The sequence below is a fragment of the Octopus bimaculoides genome, chromosome 19 (assembly GCF_046866305.1).
Source record: "Octopus bimaculoides isolate indiv1 chromosome 19, ASM4686630v1, whole genome shotgun sequence".
Taxonomy (NCBI): domain Eukaryota; kingdom Metazoa; phylum Mollusca; class Cephalopoda; order Octopoda; family Octopodidae; genus Octopus; species Octopus bimaculoides.
The window spans coordinates 45,836,106-45,857,604 of record NC_142946.1 but is presented as its reverse complement, the minus strand read 5'-3'; the positions used below and the strand labels follow the sequence as shown (position 1 = coordinate 45,857,604).

Genomic DNA, 21,499 nt, shown 5'->3' with positions numbered 1-21,499 from the left:
GTGTACCCTTAATGTTGTTCCCAGAGATATTCAGCATAACACAAATGTGACAAGGCTGGCCCCTTTGAATTACAGGTACAACTAATTTTTGTGAGTTAAGTGAACAAGAGCAATGTGAAATAAAGTGCCTTGCTCAAGGGCGCAATATACACTGCCAGGAAATGAACTCATGACCTTACGATTATGAGCCAAATACCCAGACCGCTAAGCCACTCACCTTCTGGTCCTGGTCTGCAGCCTGGTGGTTAGGGACCCCAGTTTTACATCACTGCTGTTGTTAAGCTGAGTAAAGGCATGAATGTCACTAAATCTTATGAACTTCTCTCAACAAAAATACAGAAGATATTCTTTCAGTTTATGATCACAAATTCAAAATAAAAATTAGCATTGAAATTTTGGAAGAAATTTCTTTTTCGGAATCATAGTCACCATATTTTCAGATGTCGAATTCCCACCTATCTCTAACAAAAAAAATTCCAAAATTCAAAAATACAAGTTAAAGGCAACAAAATGAGGTTTGGTTAAAAAAAAAGAAAAAATTAAATGAACCTTTTTCCCTTTTTTTTTTCTGTTTCTCAAAAGCGTAATTTCCATTATTGAAAACAGGAATCTAAAGAAATTTTTGAGAAAAGAATGACAAAAAAACAGAAGAAAAAAAAAACGGATGAAGTGTGGTGCCTATTTGACAAATCCATTTAGACTTTGGTTAATTCAGTCAATACCTCAACTCACTCTAGTAATAGGTTCCAAAACGTGTGACTTAACTCAAAAATTGATGTAACACAGAAAAAATATTTTTAAACATTTATTAGCATAAATCTAAATGGTTTGTACATATTTTCACATCTACTTTATTTAATTTTCTACTTTAGTGTTGTTTTTTTAGGTGTTTTTCCTCTTTTTAAAAATTTTTATGCTTTTAAATATGTTTGCCGACGCTGATGTACAGATGGATAAACCGACTTAAGTTGAGGCCTATTTTTTTTTCCATCTGTCTTTATGTCCTGTGTTCAAATTCCACCGAGGTTGACTTCGCCTTTCATCTTTGCAGGGTCGATATGGTGAATCCCACCCACCACCACCACTTGACAACCAGTGTTGGTTTCTTTATATCCTCGTAACTTTGCAGTTCAGCAAGAAGAGACAGACTTTATAAAATAAAATAAAATAAAATAAAATAAAATAAGTACAAGGGCCAGTTTGTTTGACCAAACCCTTCAAAGTGGTGCTCCAGCATGACTGCAATCCAATGACTAAAACAAGCAAAATATGAAAAATAAAAACACTGGCCATTACCAGTATTGTGTAAATGGCACCATTGTCACAGCCGTTGCTGGTGTTCTGTAAATGGCACTTGTGCCAGCAGCACGTAAAAAGCATCCATTACGCTCTCAGAGTAGTTGGCATTAAGAAGACCACCCAACTGCAGAAATCCTGGAACCAGGTGCAGCCCTCCAGCTTACCAATTCCAGTCAAGCCGTCTAACCCATGCCAGCAAGGAAAGCGGATGTTGAATGAAAAATTAAACGAAGCAAGTAAACAAGAATCTTAATCCACTGATGTCGTTTCCACAGATTAAACAAAACAACAAACAAAATAACTGCTTTTTAGAATATTTTTTTTTGCCATTAATTAGCAGACTTTTCGTTAACTATTCACCTAAACACATAGTTGTTCACTAACATATTTATAAAAAAAAATTCTGTCTTGTAATTAAAATACAAAGATAACGAAGAAGTGACATTCATAGCTTTTCCAGGGATATGAACGATGTGAGTGAAATATTAACAACAACCAATTAAAATGACAGACACATCCAAAAGTCACAGAATGAAATAATAATATAAAACTTAGCGGTTCGGCAAAAGTGATAGAATAAGTACCAGGCTCACAAAGAATAAGTCCTGGGGTCGATTTGTTCGACTAAAGACGGTGCTCCAGCATGGCCGCAGTCAAATGACTGAAACAAACAAAAGAATAAAAGACTATATCCCTTTTAAAGTATTGGCTTATGGTAACAGCAAAGTGGTGCTGTGGTAAGTTAGTCACCCATGCGAAACGAGGAACCAGAATATTCTTATTTACTCATGTGTAAATTGCATCCTTAATTTAGTATTAAATCTTGATACAAAATGTTTTCCCTTCATGTTCAGACTTGTTTTTTGCAGTTGAAATTAAGTATAAACTAGTATGGCTTATGCACCAGTAAATACGGTAAATTACTTTGGTTTGGTATTGCAGGTGTGTACATTAAAAATCAGGTGTTGTATTCAGGGACAATATTTTATATCGTTTATTTGTTTCAGTCAATAGATTGCGACCATACTGGGGCACCACAATGAATTTTTAGTCAAATGAATTGACCCAGTTCTTTTATTTTTTATTTATTTTATCTTTAAGCCTGGTACTTATTCTATCAGTCTCTCTTGGCCGACTGCTAAGTTATGGGATGTAAACAAACCAGCATTGGGTTTCAAGCAATGGTGGGGGACAAACACAAACACACACACATATATATATATATATATCAGGTGTTTTTTGGCTTCCTTCAATAAAATCCACTTGCAAGGCTTTGGTTGGCCCAAGTCTAAAGTAAAAGATAATTGCACAGGGTGCCACACAGTGGGACTGAGCCTGGAACCATTGAAATTTGGTATATTCTTTTCTACTCCAGGCACAAGGCCCAAAATTTTTGGAGAGGGCGGCCAGTTGATTAGATTGACCTAGTATGCAACTGGTACTTAATTTATCGACCCTGAAAGGATGAAAGGCAAAGTCAACCTCGGCGGAATTTGAACTCAGAACGTAAAGACAGACGAAATACCGCTAAGTATTTTGCATGGTGTGCTAATGTTTCTGCCAGCTCGCCGTCTTAGAAATTTGGTATATTTGGGAATAGCAATCTTGTGGATCACACTTCATCGTTTGGCTGACAGTATATTGTAAGACTGGTCAATTTGAGTTCACCTGGGGTTATACAGCAGCTGGAATCACCCACCTCACTTACAGGGAAGAGGTTACCTAAAGAACAAGTGATTTCATGATTTCAAACAGTTTTGATGATCAGATTTGTTCAGAACACATCAAAACATCAAAAACCATAAGAAAAAAAACATATTCCACCTTCAAAGTAACACAGTGTAATAGTAAAAATTTATCCGACCTTTATTTTGTTCTCTTTTTCTCTCTCTAAATTCTTAAATGTCTGGCAAAGGTTTTGGATCGACTGCTGCCTCAGTGTCTTAAGGTCAACAAACCATTAAAAGAGATTAAGAATTCCAGTGCCATTAACTACTTAAACAACCATACATTATTTCTTTTGTTTGGTCTGCTCCTTTTATATTTGTCAGAAGCCAAACCATTTTCCAAAGAACAGATTTCATATAATTATAACATTATTCTTATGAGATTAACATCAAAAGTTTATATGGCATAAGATTCTACAAAGTTAGTTCTAGGACAAAGTAAATTTTTTAAACTTTAACAACATTCCATGATGCAAGACAAAAGACACAAACTAAAATAACTGCTGTTTGTTTGTTTGTTTAGTCACGAATTTTTCAATTTTGATAGTTTTTCTTGTTTTCAAAAAATTTTGGCAAGGATCTCTTGTTTAGAGATATATAGATTGCTATTCTGAAAAAGTGCTTTTACCAAATTTCAGTTTTTTTTCTGTTTTTGTTTTGCTAAATTTATGCCAATTGTTCACAATAATTCTTCACTTTCAATTTTTGATCATAAATTGAAAGAATGCTTCTTCGCGAATGAGATTTCCATTAAAGCAATAAAGACAGGAGTTGCAAGGGATTTAGCTACTATTTCTAAAGAGTCGATAGCAAACCACGTAGAGGCTCCCCTGTTTTTCTTAACAAGCAACCAAAGAGGGGGAATAAATAAATAAATAATTAAAGGGGACAAATGATTAAGAAAGGGAAAAAAGACTTAGTCAGGTAGGGAGATTAAACAAAAATTAATATAGTATAGCAGACGGAGAGTTAGAGAACAAGAAGAAATACAGAGATGAAGATATAAAAATTGGGATATGGGGGTGAGAGATTCATCCTATTGATTTTTTATTTGAAACTTGTAGCAAATTAAAATTTCAAGTCAGAGTTCAACGGAAGAGGAAATGAATAACTGAGGGGGGGGGCACCTTGCTGACTTTTGGAAGAACATATCGATAAATGGGTTTCGAGTGTAGGATAATGGATATGGAAAAGACGGAGCATCTAAAAAAACAGGCAGCATCTCGTCCTTGCATGGCACCGAGGTGGGAGTGGGGGTGGCAGTTAGATTTAGTTGACTCAATGCAAGTCGGGTCGATTGCAGCTTAACAGGAAAAAATCGGAAGAGTGACACGGCTGAATTTGTAGTGAATATGATCGAGATGAAATAATATAAACAAAAACAAGAACAAATAAATCGAAAACAGGAGGTTGAACACAGATAAACTAAGATGTGGTGTGTAAGATTTAACGATACACCTAAGGAGATTTCGTCTTAGATTTCTGTAGCAAATAACAACAACCTAATTAATAAACGTATTTTTTTTTGCTAGGGCTTGCAGTATAGTTTTTATTTATTTATGTAAATGTGCCCTTTTTTTTATAGCCTAGCAAGGCTCATTGGCCCGGTTTCCCAGTTTCAATGGCATATGTGTACCCCAGCTGGACGGGACGCCAGTCCATCGCAGCGTTACTCATTTTTGCCAGCTGAATGGATTGTAGCAACGTGAAATGAAGTGTTTTGCTCAAGAACACAATGCGTCACCTGGTCCAGGAATTGAAACCACAATCTTACGATCATGATGCTGATACCCTAACCACTGAGCCACGCACCTCCACGCAATACAGTTTTAATCAACAATAAAAGTTATTCACCATATTTCATGGCATATATAATGCATGTCTTTTCCAAAAATGTCTCAAAGAATTTCCCCTGGGTCCTATACGCAAAGTTGGACCTTCCATAAGATAATATTACATGCTTTAATGCACTGAAAACTTTTCTCTTGAATAAGCATTGCTGAAGTTGGGGTGCATCAAATATGCTCTGAAGTGCAGTCATTTTACTAATCTGTGTTGTAGAGCGGTTGGTAAGCTCCCAGAAAGACACGACTGCTTTGCAGCTTTGATTCCCAGTTGAATCATTTCACTTAACTCGATGTACTTTTGTCTTTGACTGAAAGAATCAGCACCTCATCCTTGAAATATTCTTCCAATCTTTGGATTGTTGTGCAAAACTGAATCAAAGAATCCTCTCAAAATAATAATGTAAAAAAAACAAAAAAACACTGAACTAAGGCTATATATGTCTATAAATATACTGTATTCTTTTCCCAACTTCACCTAATGGGGAATGCCCATACTGGAGCTAACAACTAATTTATCAAGGTTACTAAATCTCAGCACTTACTGTAATGGTAGATAAAGCATTTTATTAACACAAATTTTCGCATTATCATTATTTTACTGAATGAACCATTTTATTTTCCCAGTTTGGCTGCAAACTAGCAGAATCATAGGTACGTCACACAGAATGTTTAGTGGCATCTCCTCTGACGTATGAAGTTCAACTTACTCTTAGGTTGACTTTGCCTTTCATCCAGTCAGGATTGATAAAATAAATACTGGGGTTATGGTTCTATATTTAAGAGATGAGGAATTATGTACATTATTTACATTTGACGGATATTTGTCCTCATCTTATTTGTCGTTAACACAACATTTCAGCTGATATACCCTCCAGCCTTCATCAGGTGTCTTGGGGAAATTTCAAAGCTGGGTTCTTATTTCTAAAGTATTTTTTGATGATGATGATGTTGTTGTTGTTGTTGTTCTTATTCAGGTCACTGCCTGGAATCGAACTCAGAATCTTGGGGTTAGTTTCCCATGCTCTTAACAAGAAGAAGAAGAAGAAGAAGAAGAAGAAGAAGAAGAAGAAGAAGAAGAAGAAGAAGAATGATAACAACAACATCGAAAAATACCTTAGGAATGAGAACCCAGGTTTGAAATTTCCCCAAGACACCTGATGAAGGCTGGAGGGTATATCAGCCGAAACGTTGTGTTAACAACAAACAAGATGAGGACAAATATTCGTCAAATGTAAATAATGTAAGTCCTGGGGTTGATATAATTGATTTGTCCTCTCCTCATGAAATAACTGGCTTTGTACCAAAATCTGAAGAACCATCATTATTATTATTAAGGTGGCGAGCTGGCAGAAACGTTAGCATGTCGGGCGAAATGCTTAACGGTATTTCGTCTGCTGTTACGTTCTAAGTTCAAATTTCGCCGAGGTCGACTTTGCCTTTCATCCTTTCAGGGTCGATAAATTAAGTACCAGTTACGCACTGGGGTCGATGTAATTGACTTAATCCCTTTGTCTGTCCTTGTTTGTCCCCTCTATGTTTAGCCCCTTGTTGGCAATAAAGAAATAAAAAATTATTATTATTAAGGTGTCAAGCTGATAGAATCAATTATCACATTGAACAAAATGTTTAACGGCATTTCTTACAACTCATTCTGTTTGGGGCTGATAAAATGAATAAATGCTAGTTTAGCTTCAGAGTCAATGTAATCAACCTGCCCATCCCCTCAAAATTTCTGGCCTCGTGCTAAAATTTGAAACCATTAACATCTTCATTCTGAGTGGAGTTAATTTTGAATTCATCTTTGATGGTTTTGTTACAAACCATTGGAGTTTGCCTGTCACCTCTGAGACTGAATTTTTATTTTCATTTTTTTTTTTCCTGTCTTTCTCATACGATTTAAAATTTCAATCAACAAGCAAATAAAAATTTAAAATAAATTAAATATTCAACATTAGTTGCTGTAAAAATACGGAGCAAACATTGAAAAAAAAATAAAAAAAATAAACGAAATTACACAACTGACGTTCGATTAAAAGTATTTAGCATACTTACGAACAATGATTAATGAATAATGATTTAATGACAATAACAATGATAAATGAATGATTAACTGTGGTTAATCGTCATCGTCGTCGTCGTCACCACCAACACCATCATCACCATCATCGTCACCAACATCACCACCACCACCACCACCATCATAATCACTATCAAAACCACCACCACCACCACCACCATCATCACTATATATATATATATATATATATATATATATATATTCGATGGGCTTCTTTCAGTTTCCATCTACTAAATCCATTCTCAAGGCTTTGGTCGGCCTTTGGCTATAGTAGAAGACACTTGGCCAAGGTGCCATGCAGTGGGACTGAACCTGGAGTGATGTGGTTGGGAAGCAAGCTTCTTACCACACAGCCGCTCTTGCACCTATTTAAATATTTTGTGTATCTTAGAAATATAACAACGAAATTTTATATAGACCCTCAAGGGCCATTAGACTTTGGTTGAGAATCACTGCTTGAGAGAGAGAGAGAGAGAGAGAGAAAGAGAAAAAGAGAGAAGGAGAGAGAGGAGAGATTGTCAATTCAGTTATGAGTGATAATAAATATTCATGAATTTTACGAGACAAAAGGATATAAATAAAATAAGGATATTTTATTAAAAGTTATGGACTTCGTATTGATTTTGTCTTTCTCCGGTTTCTTTGCATTTCTTTTAGAAAAATAAACATTGAGAAATGCGTATGTATTCCTGTTGAACCAAATAAATCAATATATGACAAATATTTATTTTATTGACTCAAGAGGGATGAAAGGTAAAGCGTGCCCCCACTGAGGTTTGAACCTGGACGCAACGCAGTACTTCACTTGTCGTCTTATTTCTCTCATTGAACTCATGAATATTAATGTCTCGAGTGATTTAATCATCTGCTTGTTTAAGAATTACCTCTTCACAAATATTATACACATCAAAACATGATGGACATTCAAACCAAAATGGAAGAAGCATCTATGTGGCTGCTTGACATGCTAGAAATGATAGCTAAATCTCACAGAATCTCATCATCATTATCATTTAACATCTTTTTTTCCATGCTGGCATGGGTTTGATGGTTTGACAAGAACAGATGAGCCAGAGGGCTGTGCCAGGTTCTGTATCTGCTTTTGGTATGGTTTCTACAGCTGGACGCCCTTCCTAATGCCAACCACTTGGAAGAGCATACTGGGTGCTTTTTACATAGCACCAGCACTGATAATGTCATCAAGTACCCACATGATAAGACCCCTCAACTGAGCAGGATACAGACTGAAGGAATAATGAACTATGAGAGAGATGAGAAGCAGGTGTCTTGCTAAAGAGTTGAATGCATGGCTTGCCCACCTGGAAAATGAGAGAGAGAGAGAGAGAGAGATGAAGAAAGAGATGTGAGGTCCAGGTACAATGTGAATATGAAACAGAATATTATAGAAGATGGGGAAAAGATGAATGTGTAGAAAAGTGCACTGAGTGAAAGTAGAGTGACACATGATTAGAGAAAGGGAATGAGTTGGATATATAGGATATCAGTTCAGTGTAGGGAGCAGTGAAGAAAATAGGCAACATTGGATTAACTGTTAAGTATAATAAGCCCATGCTTAAGGCATCAAGGGAAGCAGGGGCCACCACAGAAATGGTAAATGGTTTGCAGCACAAAAGACATCACTCTAAATTTGCTAAAATAATATTCAAAATGGTTTGTATGATCGTAAAAATTTATAGTAGAAAACACTTGTCCAAGGTGCCATGCAATGGGACAGAACTCAAAACCACGTGGTAAGGAAGTAAACTTCTTACCTGCACCTAATTCTGATGGAAAGGAATTTGTTTAAACAAGCATAGAAAGTATGTTTTGTACTTGGTTTGAAATATTTTATTTCTAAGAAAAACCAAAATCTACTCTTAACCCCTACCACACCCTTATCATTTGCCAGCTCTTTGTGAGGTCACAATGTACCCCCAAGGGAAAGTGGGGGACCATTGCTTTAGAGAATTACCACCCACCTTCATCCTTTCCATAACGATCCAGTTTTGACATTTTTTTCAAGAATTTCTTCAGATTTATGTTTTATAAAGCTTTGCATATTTTCTGAAGAATCACTCGCAGAAATATCTGAAAAAATTTTCAAAATTAAGTTAAAACTGAAAAATTATGGGAAAGATAAGAGGGGGAAAATCCTTTCTCATATCTGCCTCCACATCTTTTTCTGTTTTGCTTTATTGCAAAACTATAGTCTATGATGCATATTCAAAGATACACATCTAAAAAAATTATGGTTTTTGGTACACTAGATCATTTCTGACTATTCTAGTAGAATGGAAGCATTCTGTTCTCTGCTTTATTGAACCTGACAATCCCAAAGCAACCTGGTTTTGATTCCCATATACATTCATTTCATTTACGATGTTCAAAAGTCCTTTTGAAAATAACGAACGTCACAACATCCTGTTCCTCTCTGGTTTCAATAAATCTAAGGTTTTTAGCAACCATCACAAAAACACTTCACAAGTCAATGAACAACGAATAAGAAACAGAACAGCACATATATAAATATCTATACACGGACTTATATATCATATACATATATATATATATACACGCATATATACACAGCCATATAAGCCAGGAAAAGAAACAAAAATTAATGTAGTGATGAGGGACTGAATATCAATCAACAAACTACCTTTATCACGACATATATATACTTATGTATTCATAAAGATATAAAGACAGAAAAGATTTACCTATATATATATATATATATATATATATATATATGTATGTATGTATGTATGTATGTATATGTATGTATATATATATGTATGTGTATATATATATGTATGTGTATATATATATATGCATGTATGTATATATATATATATACACAAATGTATATATGTATATATATATATGTATATATATATGTATATATATATATATAAGTCAGTAAATAGTGGGGTTGTGTTATATATATATATATATATATATATATATATATATATATATGTATAAAATATGTATGTATATATATATATATGTATATAAATATATATGTATGTGTGTGTATATATATATATATATATATATGTATATATATATATATATACACACACACACACACACATACACATATGTATGTATATGTGTGTGTGTATATATATATTTCTTCAGGTTTTACTTACTTTATGTCTCCATTGACCGTTTCCAACTTTATGATCTCTATTAACTCATTTCTATAATATTTCTATTTATCAATCTTTTCTTTCTTTTTTCTTTTTTCTTGTTTTTTTTTTTTTGTTTATTGATCTCACAAAAGAACTGTATTCTTTCTTTTTTCTTTTTTTTTTGCTTGTTTTTCGTAGAAAGTTTCGGCAACAACTTATTTTTCTTCAGTTCACAACTTGGAAACCCACTGATTCTCTTTCGGTGGGGGTGGGGGGGTGGGGTTGGAAGGAAAAACTCAGAGTAAGCAAAGTGCCAAATATCATGGCATTTATTTCCATCTCATTCAGTTCTAACTTCAAACTCCAGAGAAGTTGGTTTATGATTTTCTTCATTTTTTTTCTTTTTTTTTTTAATATTATATTGATTTTCTCTATATAAGCGACTCACCATACGCTAATATTCGCCCTCTCTTTTCCCCTCTCCCAATGCTAACACTCACCTTCTTTCTCCTTCTTCTGCACTAACTGTTCAACTGTTCACTCTTTCTTTCTCTCCCCATCCCCGCACTAGCATTCATTTTTCTCTTTCATTTTCCGCAGTGACTGTCACTCTCTCTCCTTCACTTAATGCCATTTCAGGCTTAAAGCAAATGTCTTACAATAAAGATGTGTTTGTTTCAGCAAACTAGATCCACATACCAGTTTCAATTGCAAATAGAAACCCATTCGTGATTAATTAACACAAATTAATGCCTACAACAAAAATCATTACTCTGAAAGTAAGCAGCAAATTACACAACCAAGTTTCAATTCATAGTTAAAACCATTTTAAATATATTTTAGTCTTTGAAAGCTTTGCTTACCAGCACAAGTCTCCCCCACTACAACTTCGTTTCCTCATAACTTTCAGAAAAATGAATATTTTTAATGAAAGCACCATTCGAGCATGATTGAAAGAAGTGTTTCTATAAAACTAGCTTTTAAGCATCAAATGGCTTAGTGGGGTCCACCAGAATAAAATGGTAATCAAAGGGGTCCATAGATAAAAAATGGGTGCAAATCAAAGGTGTAGATCATGTACAAGGAACCCTTTTCAGTACCAGGGGCAAATTGCAAGAAGCTAGGAGGGCAACGTCCATGCTGCGAAAAAAAAAATAATGAATCTTTGCTTTTACAAATTTACATAAAAATTACTCTTTTGGTATTAAGGGTTTTTTATTAAGGGTTTTTTGGGGGTTTTTAACAGCAGAGATTATAGCTTTGCAAAAAAAAAAAAAATGAAGGAAAAAAAGTTATTCAAATTGTTTCACATTCATCAACTGTTTTTTTTTTTGTTTTTCCATTTTTTTAAATCTTTTTTTTTTAAATCTTTTTTTTTTTTTGAAGAAGGCAGAGAATACCACATTTAAATATAAAGATATTATGGTTCCATGGGGGGGGGGGGGGAAAAACATTTTCAAAATTCCCATTTTTTAATACTGATTGCTCATGATAATTCCTCACTTTCATTTTATGGTCATAAACCAAAAGAATGATGGGGTTTTTTTTTTCTCCTTTCTGCCATACGCTTTATTTTTCTCTCTTTTAGTATTTCTCAGTATGTAGTTTCACATTAGTTGGCGACAAGGGGTTCCTCGTCATTTTGAATGTAGGCTCCTTCATTGGTTAATAAAAAGAGAGAGAGAGAGCTAATTTACATAATGTTATTAGTTTGACAACCATTAAATAATTACCAATGCACAAACACACGGACATTAAAATAATGCAGTGTACCGAAGTACATTTACATGTTTTAAACATGAATTTTTCAATGTTCATGCGGCGGTTGATGTATCAATAACTTCTTAGCGGCTGTCAAACCAACACCATTATGCAAATTAGCTCAGCTGTGCGTGAACGAAGGCATTTTTCTATGCGACTATATGAACTGTTTGCTGCTGGTTGCATGACAACAGACACTCTAAGAGCTGATCTTTTAGAAAATTTCTACACAGATGTAGTTTTTCATGCTAATTTCAAAAATCATAACCATTTTGGGGAGTTATTATAAATTAAAATATTGGAAATCTTTAAAGACTGAAATTTTCTAATTTCAGCCAATCAGATGTAGCCATTTTCGACACACCGGAAGTTGAAATAGCTCCAAACTGCACATTTGAGTAATTTCAACCAAACACTTCGAGTGTTTCTACATGAATATTTATTTCACAGCAAGACTGGAAATGTTTAAAATATAATCATACTTCTGTGTATCATTTTTAAAAACGTTAATGTTACACATGTAATTTCTGATAGTACCCACCACATACACACTCTCTAGATCCTGATTTAAATTTGGGAGTCATTCGTCAAATGTTAACTACTTTTCTGTGAGCCTCTGTGCTAGAAAGAACAGCCAAACCTCTTTCCAATCACAAGCCTTAGATTTGCTGATACCAGCCAACAAGGTTCTCTACCAGGTTGTTTGACCTGCTAAAAATAGTAACTGCATCCTACCATTTTGAAAAAGAATAATAACACATTGGATACTCCATGTTACTCCACCTTTGAAAAATAAAATTTTAAAAAAAACGGGACAGGCACAGCTTGAATGTTTTTGTTTTTTTTAATTGCAATGTGCTTGATCAGCAATGACTTTGAGTTACAAGAACAATTATGATAAATGTCTTGAAGTGGGTTGGAAAACCGATCAATTAGTTGAACAGCAGCACATGGCACCTTTGGGGGAGTTCACGTCACTAAAGCATTCAGGTTAGCTTTCCAATTTAAGGATATCTATATTCTTCACTCCTACTGGTCTTGGAGGCTTTGTAAATGGTCATAGGAACAACATTACCCCGCTTGGCTCTTGGCTAAAAGTTAAAAAAAAAACAAACGTTAACTAAGGCACAGACATGGCTGCGTGGTAAGAAGCTTGCTTCCCAACCACATGGTTCTGGGTTCAGTCCCACTGCATGGCACCTTGGGTAAGTATCTTCTATTATTGCCTTGGGCAGACCAAACCCTTGTGAGTGGATTTAGTAGACAGAAACTGAGAGCAGCTCACCGTATATATTTAGGTGTATGTGTGTTTGTGTTTATCTCCCACCACTGCTTGACAACCGGTGTTGGTGTGTTTACATCCCTATACATTAGTGGTTCGGCAAAATGAGACCGATAGAATAAGTACTAGGCTTAAAATAAGTAAGTACTGGGGTCGATTCATTCGACTAAAAATTCTTGAAGGTGGTGCCCCAGCATGGCCGCGATCTAATGACTGAAACAAGATAAAAAGATGACTATTTTATTAAAATCTAAGTGTTTAGGTTTTGTTTTTTGGGGGTTTTTTTTTGCATTGGTCTATACTTTCATATCGATTATTTTTTTCCAGTTTTCTAGATAATGGTACATTTTAAAAGTTTTTCTCTAGAAAACATTTATTTAACATGTCTGTAGTTAACTGAGAACATCTTTTTTTTTTTTTTTACCTTTATACAGGTATTGCCTTAGTCATTATACTGCCATTGATAATTATGTTGAAGGTAAAGAGACTGCATTCTTAGACAAGAATGGACTCAACAATGGATGTTTCTATTTCAAACAGTTTATATATTACGTACGCACAAGTAAATTCATATATTGCAAAAAAAAAAAGAAACCCACACATTTCTACAATAATCTATGTGATACTTAAAACTTTACAATATGGAAGATAAAAAGAATGCTTTGGTTAAGACTGTTTACGTGACAGATGTACCTTATTCTTTGTATGTAGGCATTATAATATAAGGGTAATAATTACCCTTTGTCGAACATAGATGTAAACAGGGGCTGTTATGCAAGAACGAGTTGAAGAAAGTCATAGAACATCTTATGGAAGACTGGTAATAGAGTTCCATCTCTACATAGTAATAGGCATCGATTGGTCTCGAGAGACCATGGAGCTGCACCTGAAAAAATTGTGTCAGCTACTGATGGTGGCGCAGCATCTGCAGTACCTGTAGAGATCCACATGGGAGTGGCAGTCATGCATATAGCGATTGCATCTGAAGAAAATCTTTGCCAGCATTGCTGGTTTTTCCTTATGGATAAACGAATGCACTGCAACAGTGTAACAACAATATAATTGAAACCAGTGGCAGACTGGGTCTAAAAATATTGGTTATCAGGAGACTAAGTGGGGTGGGCATCCGCAACTACAAGGGCCCCCACCTGCAATTACAAGGGGGAAAGGCAACCGCAACGACAATGCTATCATCTAATTTTTTTTTTTATGAAAAAAAACTGTCTACAAACACAACCAGGCGAATTAAAAAATTCTCAAACTAACATGGCCCCCATATATGGATTCTAATGGAGCAGGGGACCACTTGCCATCGGGCAAGCTGGCAGCCTGGCCAGTCCGCCATTGATCGAAACGAACGGCAGTAACCACATGTAACGTAACAACAATCTTTTAAGAACCAACAATCCAACAGGCTAACTCAAACTGTGAACTCCAACAATCAACACACAAACTGTGGAAACTAGCATGATGATTTTATTGAAACCACAAGGGTTAAACAAAGAGGGGACAATACCAGGGGTAAAATGGAGTCGGGGACTTATCGAATGATGTTACATAACTTAGAGCGCATGCACGGCAGACTTCAAGGTCAATCTGCGCCAAGCGGCTTTACTATAGCAACAGTCCGGATACTTACTGATCAGACCACGTAGATTGGAGCCTGGTGTAGCCATCTGGTTCACCAGTCCTCAGTCAAATCGTCCAACCCACGGTAGCACGGAAAGAGGACGTTAAACGATGATGCTGATGATATATATCCAAACATAAATATATATATATATATATATATATATATATATACATATACATATATATATATATATATATATATATATATAAAAACAAATAGTAAATGAGTATATGCATATATACGTACAGGTATGTGCATACCGACATCCACCTGTATGTATAGGTGCATATCTGGGTACAGGACATTGCAAACAAACGTAGACGAGAAAACACACGAGCCACATAGAGAACATTCTACTTCATCAGCTATCCACGTTTTAACACCGGCGTTTCGAAGGTGAGTTGTTTGGTAGATGTGAATAGCTAAAGAAAGAAAGCAACAATTCTTGAGGTAAAAAAAAGGAAAATGAAGAAAAAAATAATCTTTAACAATATTTTAAATGGGAAGCTAAGTAAAAAAAAAAAAATTTTAGTAGTGTATTGGGTTGTCAAATAAATTCGTTCGTTTTTTCTTCTTTTTTTTTATTCCATTTACTTTAAATCATTTCCAACGTTGTACGAATTAACACCCACAATAATAATAATAATAATAATAATAATAATTTTTATCATAGTGATTTATGTAGCTCCATTATTCATCTACAACTTTTGTTAATCGTTTTTTTGCGAAATCTGAAAAAACTTTTTTTCCTCTTTTCAGACATGACGATGGAGTGCCAAGTAGAAAGAAAGAAAAAACAAATATGAATGAATAAATAAACGAATTTATCCTGACGACCCAATAAAGCCTTTGGCAGTACTACAGTTGATTTGAAAAGTGTGTAAAAACTTGTCGACTATTTTTTTTTTCCGTGTAACTATTAGAACAAGTCTTCGCAGCTACGTTGTACATCCATCAATAATTAATATATTTATATATATATATATTACATACAAAAATAAGAGGAATGACCAGCAAAAGTAGACTCCTATATGCTAGAAATAGATGCCGAATCATCTAACCACGAAAAAATATCTGTTCTCAGTAAAAATTCAGCGACACAACAGATTGTAAAAGAGCAAGACAAATGAAAAAATACTAAATAAAAAAAAAAAACGATTAACCTACGTACCATGGTTTCACCTGTTAAAATTTACGTAAGTAAATATCTGCAGGGTCGTCAGCGTAGTCCGTCGATTAGCAATATAATTTCCAGAACTAGACACAAGACGTCCATCCGGAAGGGAGCACGTGTAGAGTTCTACAAATTACATTCAGTGTATCATTTCAAATGTCTTCAATCTGGCGCGCTAAGTCCGGAAATAATTCTGCAGTTAATAAATTTTTGCAGCTAATTTCCGGTATGAGAACATTATTATATAAAATTTATTAATGAGGGTAGAAATTGATATTAATTCAATTAAAACCAGTGATCTAGCATATTAAAAAAATCCGAAGATTAAAATTATATTACATACAAAAATAAGAGGAATGACCAGCAAAATAAATTTTATATGATAATGTTCTCACAGACAAACACAGACATACACAAAGTGGTAAGTAACACCAAAATGCACGCCAAGATGCAAAATGTTGCTGTGTGCACCGAATTGCAGTAGAAAGGTATGTAGGTGCAGAAATGGAAAAACGTGATTGACAGCAGAATAAAATTGGATTTATAAATCTGTTTTCCTTATTATTAATTTATTATCTCTTCTCTACCGACAACATGCAGCCTCTGTAGAGACAGGGATTTACCGATGTGAACATCTACCGAGGATAATAAAATAAACAAGCTGGAGTTTTTCTACTCTCTCTCTCTCTCTCTATATATATATATATATAAGAAAAATGTTCTCTATGTGGCTTATGTGTTTTCTGTACTCTGGTTATTATTATTTTCTTGTCTACGTTTTGTTTGCAATGTCCTGTACCCAGATATGCACCTATATATACAGGTTGACGTAGGTATGCACATACCTGTGCGTATATATGCATATACTCATTTATCATTTGTTATATATATATATATATATATATATATATATATATATATATAAAAGATAATAAGAGTGAAAAAACTACAGAAGGCTTGTGTTACATGGTTAAAGTATATATTTAAATTATGTCAGAAAAATGTTATAAAATCTTTTTGGTATAGAAACATTGTATTTTGAGAAATAACCGGTTTCGTGTTGTCTTTTCAAATTTCTCTACTTCATTGTGTCGTGTTCGCTCCAGTCTGAGAAAGAAGAGTTCTAGATAGGGGGAGGTAATTAGGGATTGCTTCCGGTATAGGGGAGATAATCGAAATCTAGGAGGTGGTAGAATTTGATTAATTTACCATGGTTTTGTTCTATATTTTTTCCCCCTTTTTTTCTCAGTGGGGTGATGAATTTCCTTATTTAAATGTGTTAGCAATGGTTAAGTTTGGGTTTGTATTATATATATATATATATATATATATATATATATATATATATATATATATATATATATATATATATATATATATATATTAGCCAAATGTCTCTAAGCTACCTTAAAATTATCAGAATAAATGCGTGCCGAATTCGGATACATACACACATGACAGGTTTTCACACGGTTTCCTTCGACCAAATTCAGGCACAAGTAATCGGTCAGTTTGAAGTCCTAACCACATGGTTCAAGGTTCAGTCCCACTGCTTGGGTCTTTAAGTGTCTGCCAGAATACTAGCGCCTCGAATTGACCAAAGCTTTGTGAGTAATATATACATTTCAGTTCTATATTTAAGAGATGAGGAATTATGTACATTGTTAACATTATTTACATTTGACGGATATTTGTCCTCATTTTGCTTGTTAATTCAATGTTTCAGCTGATATACCCTCCAGCCTTCATCAGGTGTCTGCGGGAAATTTCGAACCTGGGTTCTCATTCCTTAGGTATTTTTCAATGTTAATTATTATTATTTTATTATTCAGGTCACTGCCTGGAATCAGGTTACTAACCACAAGATTCCGAGTTCGATTCCAGACAGTGGCCTGAATAATAATAATAGCAATAACAACAACAACAACAACAACAAAAGCAACAACAACATCGAAAAATACCTCAGGAATGAGAACCCAGGTTCGAAATTTCCCCAAGACACCTGATGAAGGCTGGAGGGTATATCAGCCGAAATGTTGTGTTAACAACAAACAAGATGAGGACAAATATCCGTCAAATGTAAATAATGTAATATAGATTTGACCCAAAGTGCCGCACAGTGACACCGAACGCGGTATGTATGTGTGTGCGTGCGCGCGTGGTTCTCACAGTCAATGTTCTTCATTCTCATGGATGGTAACATTCGCAGATTAGTCGCAATGGCATATTATACAAAATTTGTCATTGAAGTCATTCTATCTCCGACTAAACCATTCAAACTTAAGAGTGTTGTGGCGGTGGTGGTAGTGGTGGTGGTGGGGACATTAAGTCATTTTCGTGACAGTTGACATTTTCCGTTCGTAACTAGGTTTATGAGGGATTATTAAGTTACAGTTCACTTTCTCATAAATCACTAATCCCTCATCGCTTCTTTTCTCATTATGATCTGTGTTAAGTTGAATTAAAAACATAAAAACAAAGAATTATAAAAAAATTAAGGTATAACAAATTTAAAACGAATGCTGACACCTCGGGAAATTATCACAATGGATTTATCACATGTGAAATTATCTTGTCTGCTTGTAGAATGATGCGTTTACGGCTTATCTACACAAGTGTTACCCCCACCTCACCCGATTTTGTGTCGTTAGGATATTTTATAATCTTTTTACTCTAGGCACAAGACGAGAAATTTGGGGGGAGAGGGCCTGTCGATTACATCGACCCCAATACGCAACTGGTACTTAATTTATCGACTCCTTAAGGATGAAAGGCAAAGTCGACCTCGGCGGAATTTGAACTCAGAACGTAACGGCAGACGAAATACAGCTAAGCATTTCGCCCGGCGTGCAAACGTTTCTTATTTCTTTATTGCCCACAAGAGGCTAAAATAGAGGGGACAAACAAGGACAGACAAAGGGATTAAGTCGATTACATCGACTCCAGTGCGTAACTGGTACTTTATTTATCGACTCCGAAAGGATGAAAGGCAAAGTCGACCTCGGCGGAATTTGAACTCAGAACGTAAAGACAGACGAAATACCGCTATGCATTTCGTCCGGCGTGCTAACGTTTCTGCCAGCTCGCCGTCTTATGGATATTTTATAATGAAAGTGCGGGCGTGGCTTTGTGGTAAGAAGTTTGCTTCCTAACCACATGGTTCAAGGTTCAGTCCCACCGTTTAGGTCTTTAAGTAAGTGTGTTCTAGAATAGAATAGCCTCAGACTGACCAAAGCTTTGTGAGTGGATTTGGTAGGCGGAAATGCACATACATACATACATATATACATACATACATGAATGCTTATGTGAGTGTCTTGTATTGGTTTGTTAACGTCTCCGTAACTTAATGGTTCGGCAAAGAGAACGTCAGAATAAGCACTAAACCTTTCTTGTGAAAGACAGATACCTTTCAGGTGTTAAATTACGACTATATCTGAACTTAATGTAAAAAGAAAATTTTTTTTTAAAACCCCAAAAAAACTTAGAAGGCACGAACACGTACATACCGACTCACATCACACACAGACACAGACACACGCGCGCGCGCGCGCAAACATACATCTGCCAAATGAAACTTGAAACCTCGGATGTACAGGAATCGATTTAATTAATTGTATTCATTCCTCCCTTAAAAATTCAAGACTTGAACAGGAATGGAAATTGTGGTGAGTAGCTTTTAATTTTGTTCTGAATTCCAATTTCCATTTTGGGGGTCGATTCAACTGACTTATAAGCTTTCCCTGACAAACATCTATCTATCTACCTTTGCACCATTTATAAAGCAATCAATATAATTTAGGCGGAATGTATTCTCGTCATCTGGCCCCCAACGAAATCTTTTATCTGTATGTAATGGTTTTCATTTATTTATTCGTTACGTCGGCTGAAGGCTATACATTTTTTTACAGCAAGAAGTAGAGTCAGTTGCTTGAATCATCGGTACATCCCTGACCCACATTTTATCGACCCTGGTAGGGGTTCTTTAAATACAATGTCATTCCCGGTGAGATTTCACCTCCACAACCTCAAGCAACTGAAACTAATTCATTCTCTCTCTGTATCAAGTCCACAACCCAAATATAATATCGACTCGTTCGCTTTTTTTTTTCTTTTTCTCATTGTTAAGAATAGGTTTACAACCAAAATACATTTGACTCAGTCGTTACATTACTAATGCCTATTGAATCAAGCTGTTGATGGATTTGCTTGAAATAGCAGCCAGCCGAATTTATCTCAAAGCACACCCTGCCGATTTAAAAAGGTCACCTTACATAATGTAGTCATAGATTCACTATTTATTTATTAAAAAAAAACAAAAAACGAATGATTTCAGTTAGAAATACCTTTGATAAATAAAACCTTCTTGATCTGGACCAGCCCACCCGGGGTTAAACAACAAAGAACACTTAGTTTTACTGCCAAAAGAATTGCAACTTTAGATTTAAAAAAAAAAAAAGACGGAATTAAATAAAGCGAAACATTCTGTGTAATATTCTACCATTTTTACCATTCTTCTACCTTTTCACAGATCGAATAGTGATTTCTAACTTTGGCACACAATGCCTCACATTTACAAGAGAAGAAATTGTTGGTTTGAGAGAAATCTCTCTCCAAGACAAACACTGATTTATATATTGATTGGCGAAATCATTGGAGCGTCGGACAAAATATTTTGTGGTAATTTTGTGACTGAGTGGTAAGAAGCTTGCTACCCAGCTACATGTTTCCGTGTTCAGTCTCATTGCGTGGCATCTTGGACAAGTGTCTTCTATTGTAGCTTCGGGCCGCTAAGCATTCTGCCAGTGCGCCGCCTTCGTATATTATATAACAATAGCCGATCCTTCGGTATTTGTATAGAGAATGTGAGTAAGAGGAGACGACGTCATTCCTCCTCTTTTTCCAGCCTAGCCTCGTATATGTGCCATGAAGGAAGGTTGTGTGGGTGAAGGATGTCATGTATCAATAACGAAGGATTGTCTGATAATAATATAATAATATATGTCGTATTTGATGGCATATTTTTCCTAAAAAAATACAATGCCTAAAAAAAAATAATAAATTACCCCGGGTCCTTATATGTAAGGTTAGGCCTCCAATGAACTTTTAATGCAGCAAAAACCTTCTTGGATATACACTGCTGAAATCAGGGTACATCTAACTTGACCGTGAGACTCTTATGTCATAAAATACGATACATTAGAAAACAAAACAGGACAATATCGTCAAGGTTAGCCTTGCTTTCCATCCTTTTAAGATCGATAAATAAATCGATGAAATTATCTATCAGTGGCGGTGGATTGGCGGGAACTGTAAGAATATCTCAAACCAGTTGCTTTGCAGTATTTGTTGCGGCTCTTTGCATTCTGAGTTCAAATCCTACTACAATCTTCTTGGATGATAGACATAGCTACTGTCCCCTATTTCAACACCAGCGCCTGGCACGCTGGGGGCTTTTAGTAGAGTCCACTCTGTTCTAAGAAGTATTACGGACAGGGCTTGTGCGTTGAGAATAACTTCGTCCCGTCCATTCTCTTCTTAGTCTCGGAGATATTGTAA

General features: G+C 35.2%; 2 protein-coding genes across 4 annotated transcripts in view; one reads left to right on the top strand and one right to left on the bottom strand.

Annotated features, from left to right (window-relative positions):
• Window positions 1–21,499, bottom strand: part of LOC106882954 (LHFPL tetraspan subfamily member 6 protein) — a 315,676-nt gene that overhangs the window by 277,812 nt on the left and 16,365 nt on the right. Inside the window, exon 2 of one of the 3 annotated variants that reach the window (XM_089337540.1) lies at window positions 704–1,148. The exons of the other annotated variants lie outside the window; for them this stretch is intronic. Coding sequence (XP_089193666.1) covers window positions 1,108–1,148 — 41 coding nt within the window. The 3' untranslated portion in view covers window positions 704–1,107. Of the gene's footprint in view, window positions 1–703; window positions 1,149–21,499 lie in introns of those variants that run through there. 3 annotated transcript variants of the gene reach the window in all.
• LOC106882958 (uncharacterized) overlaps window positions 18,566–21,499 on the top strand; it is a 62,854-nt gene continuing 59,920 nt past the window's right edge. The window contains exon 1 of the mRNA XM_052974820.2: window positions 18,566–19,608. The gene's annotated coding sequence lies outside the window, so the exon portion shown is untranslated. The remainder of the gene's footprint in view (window positions 19,609–21,499) is intronic.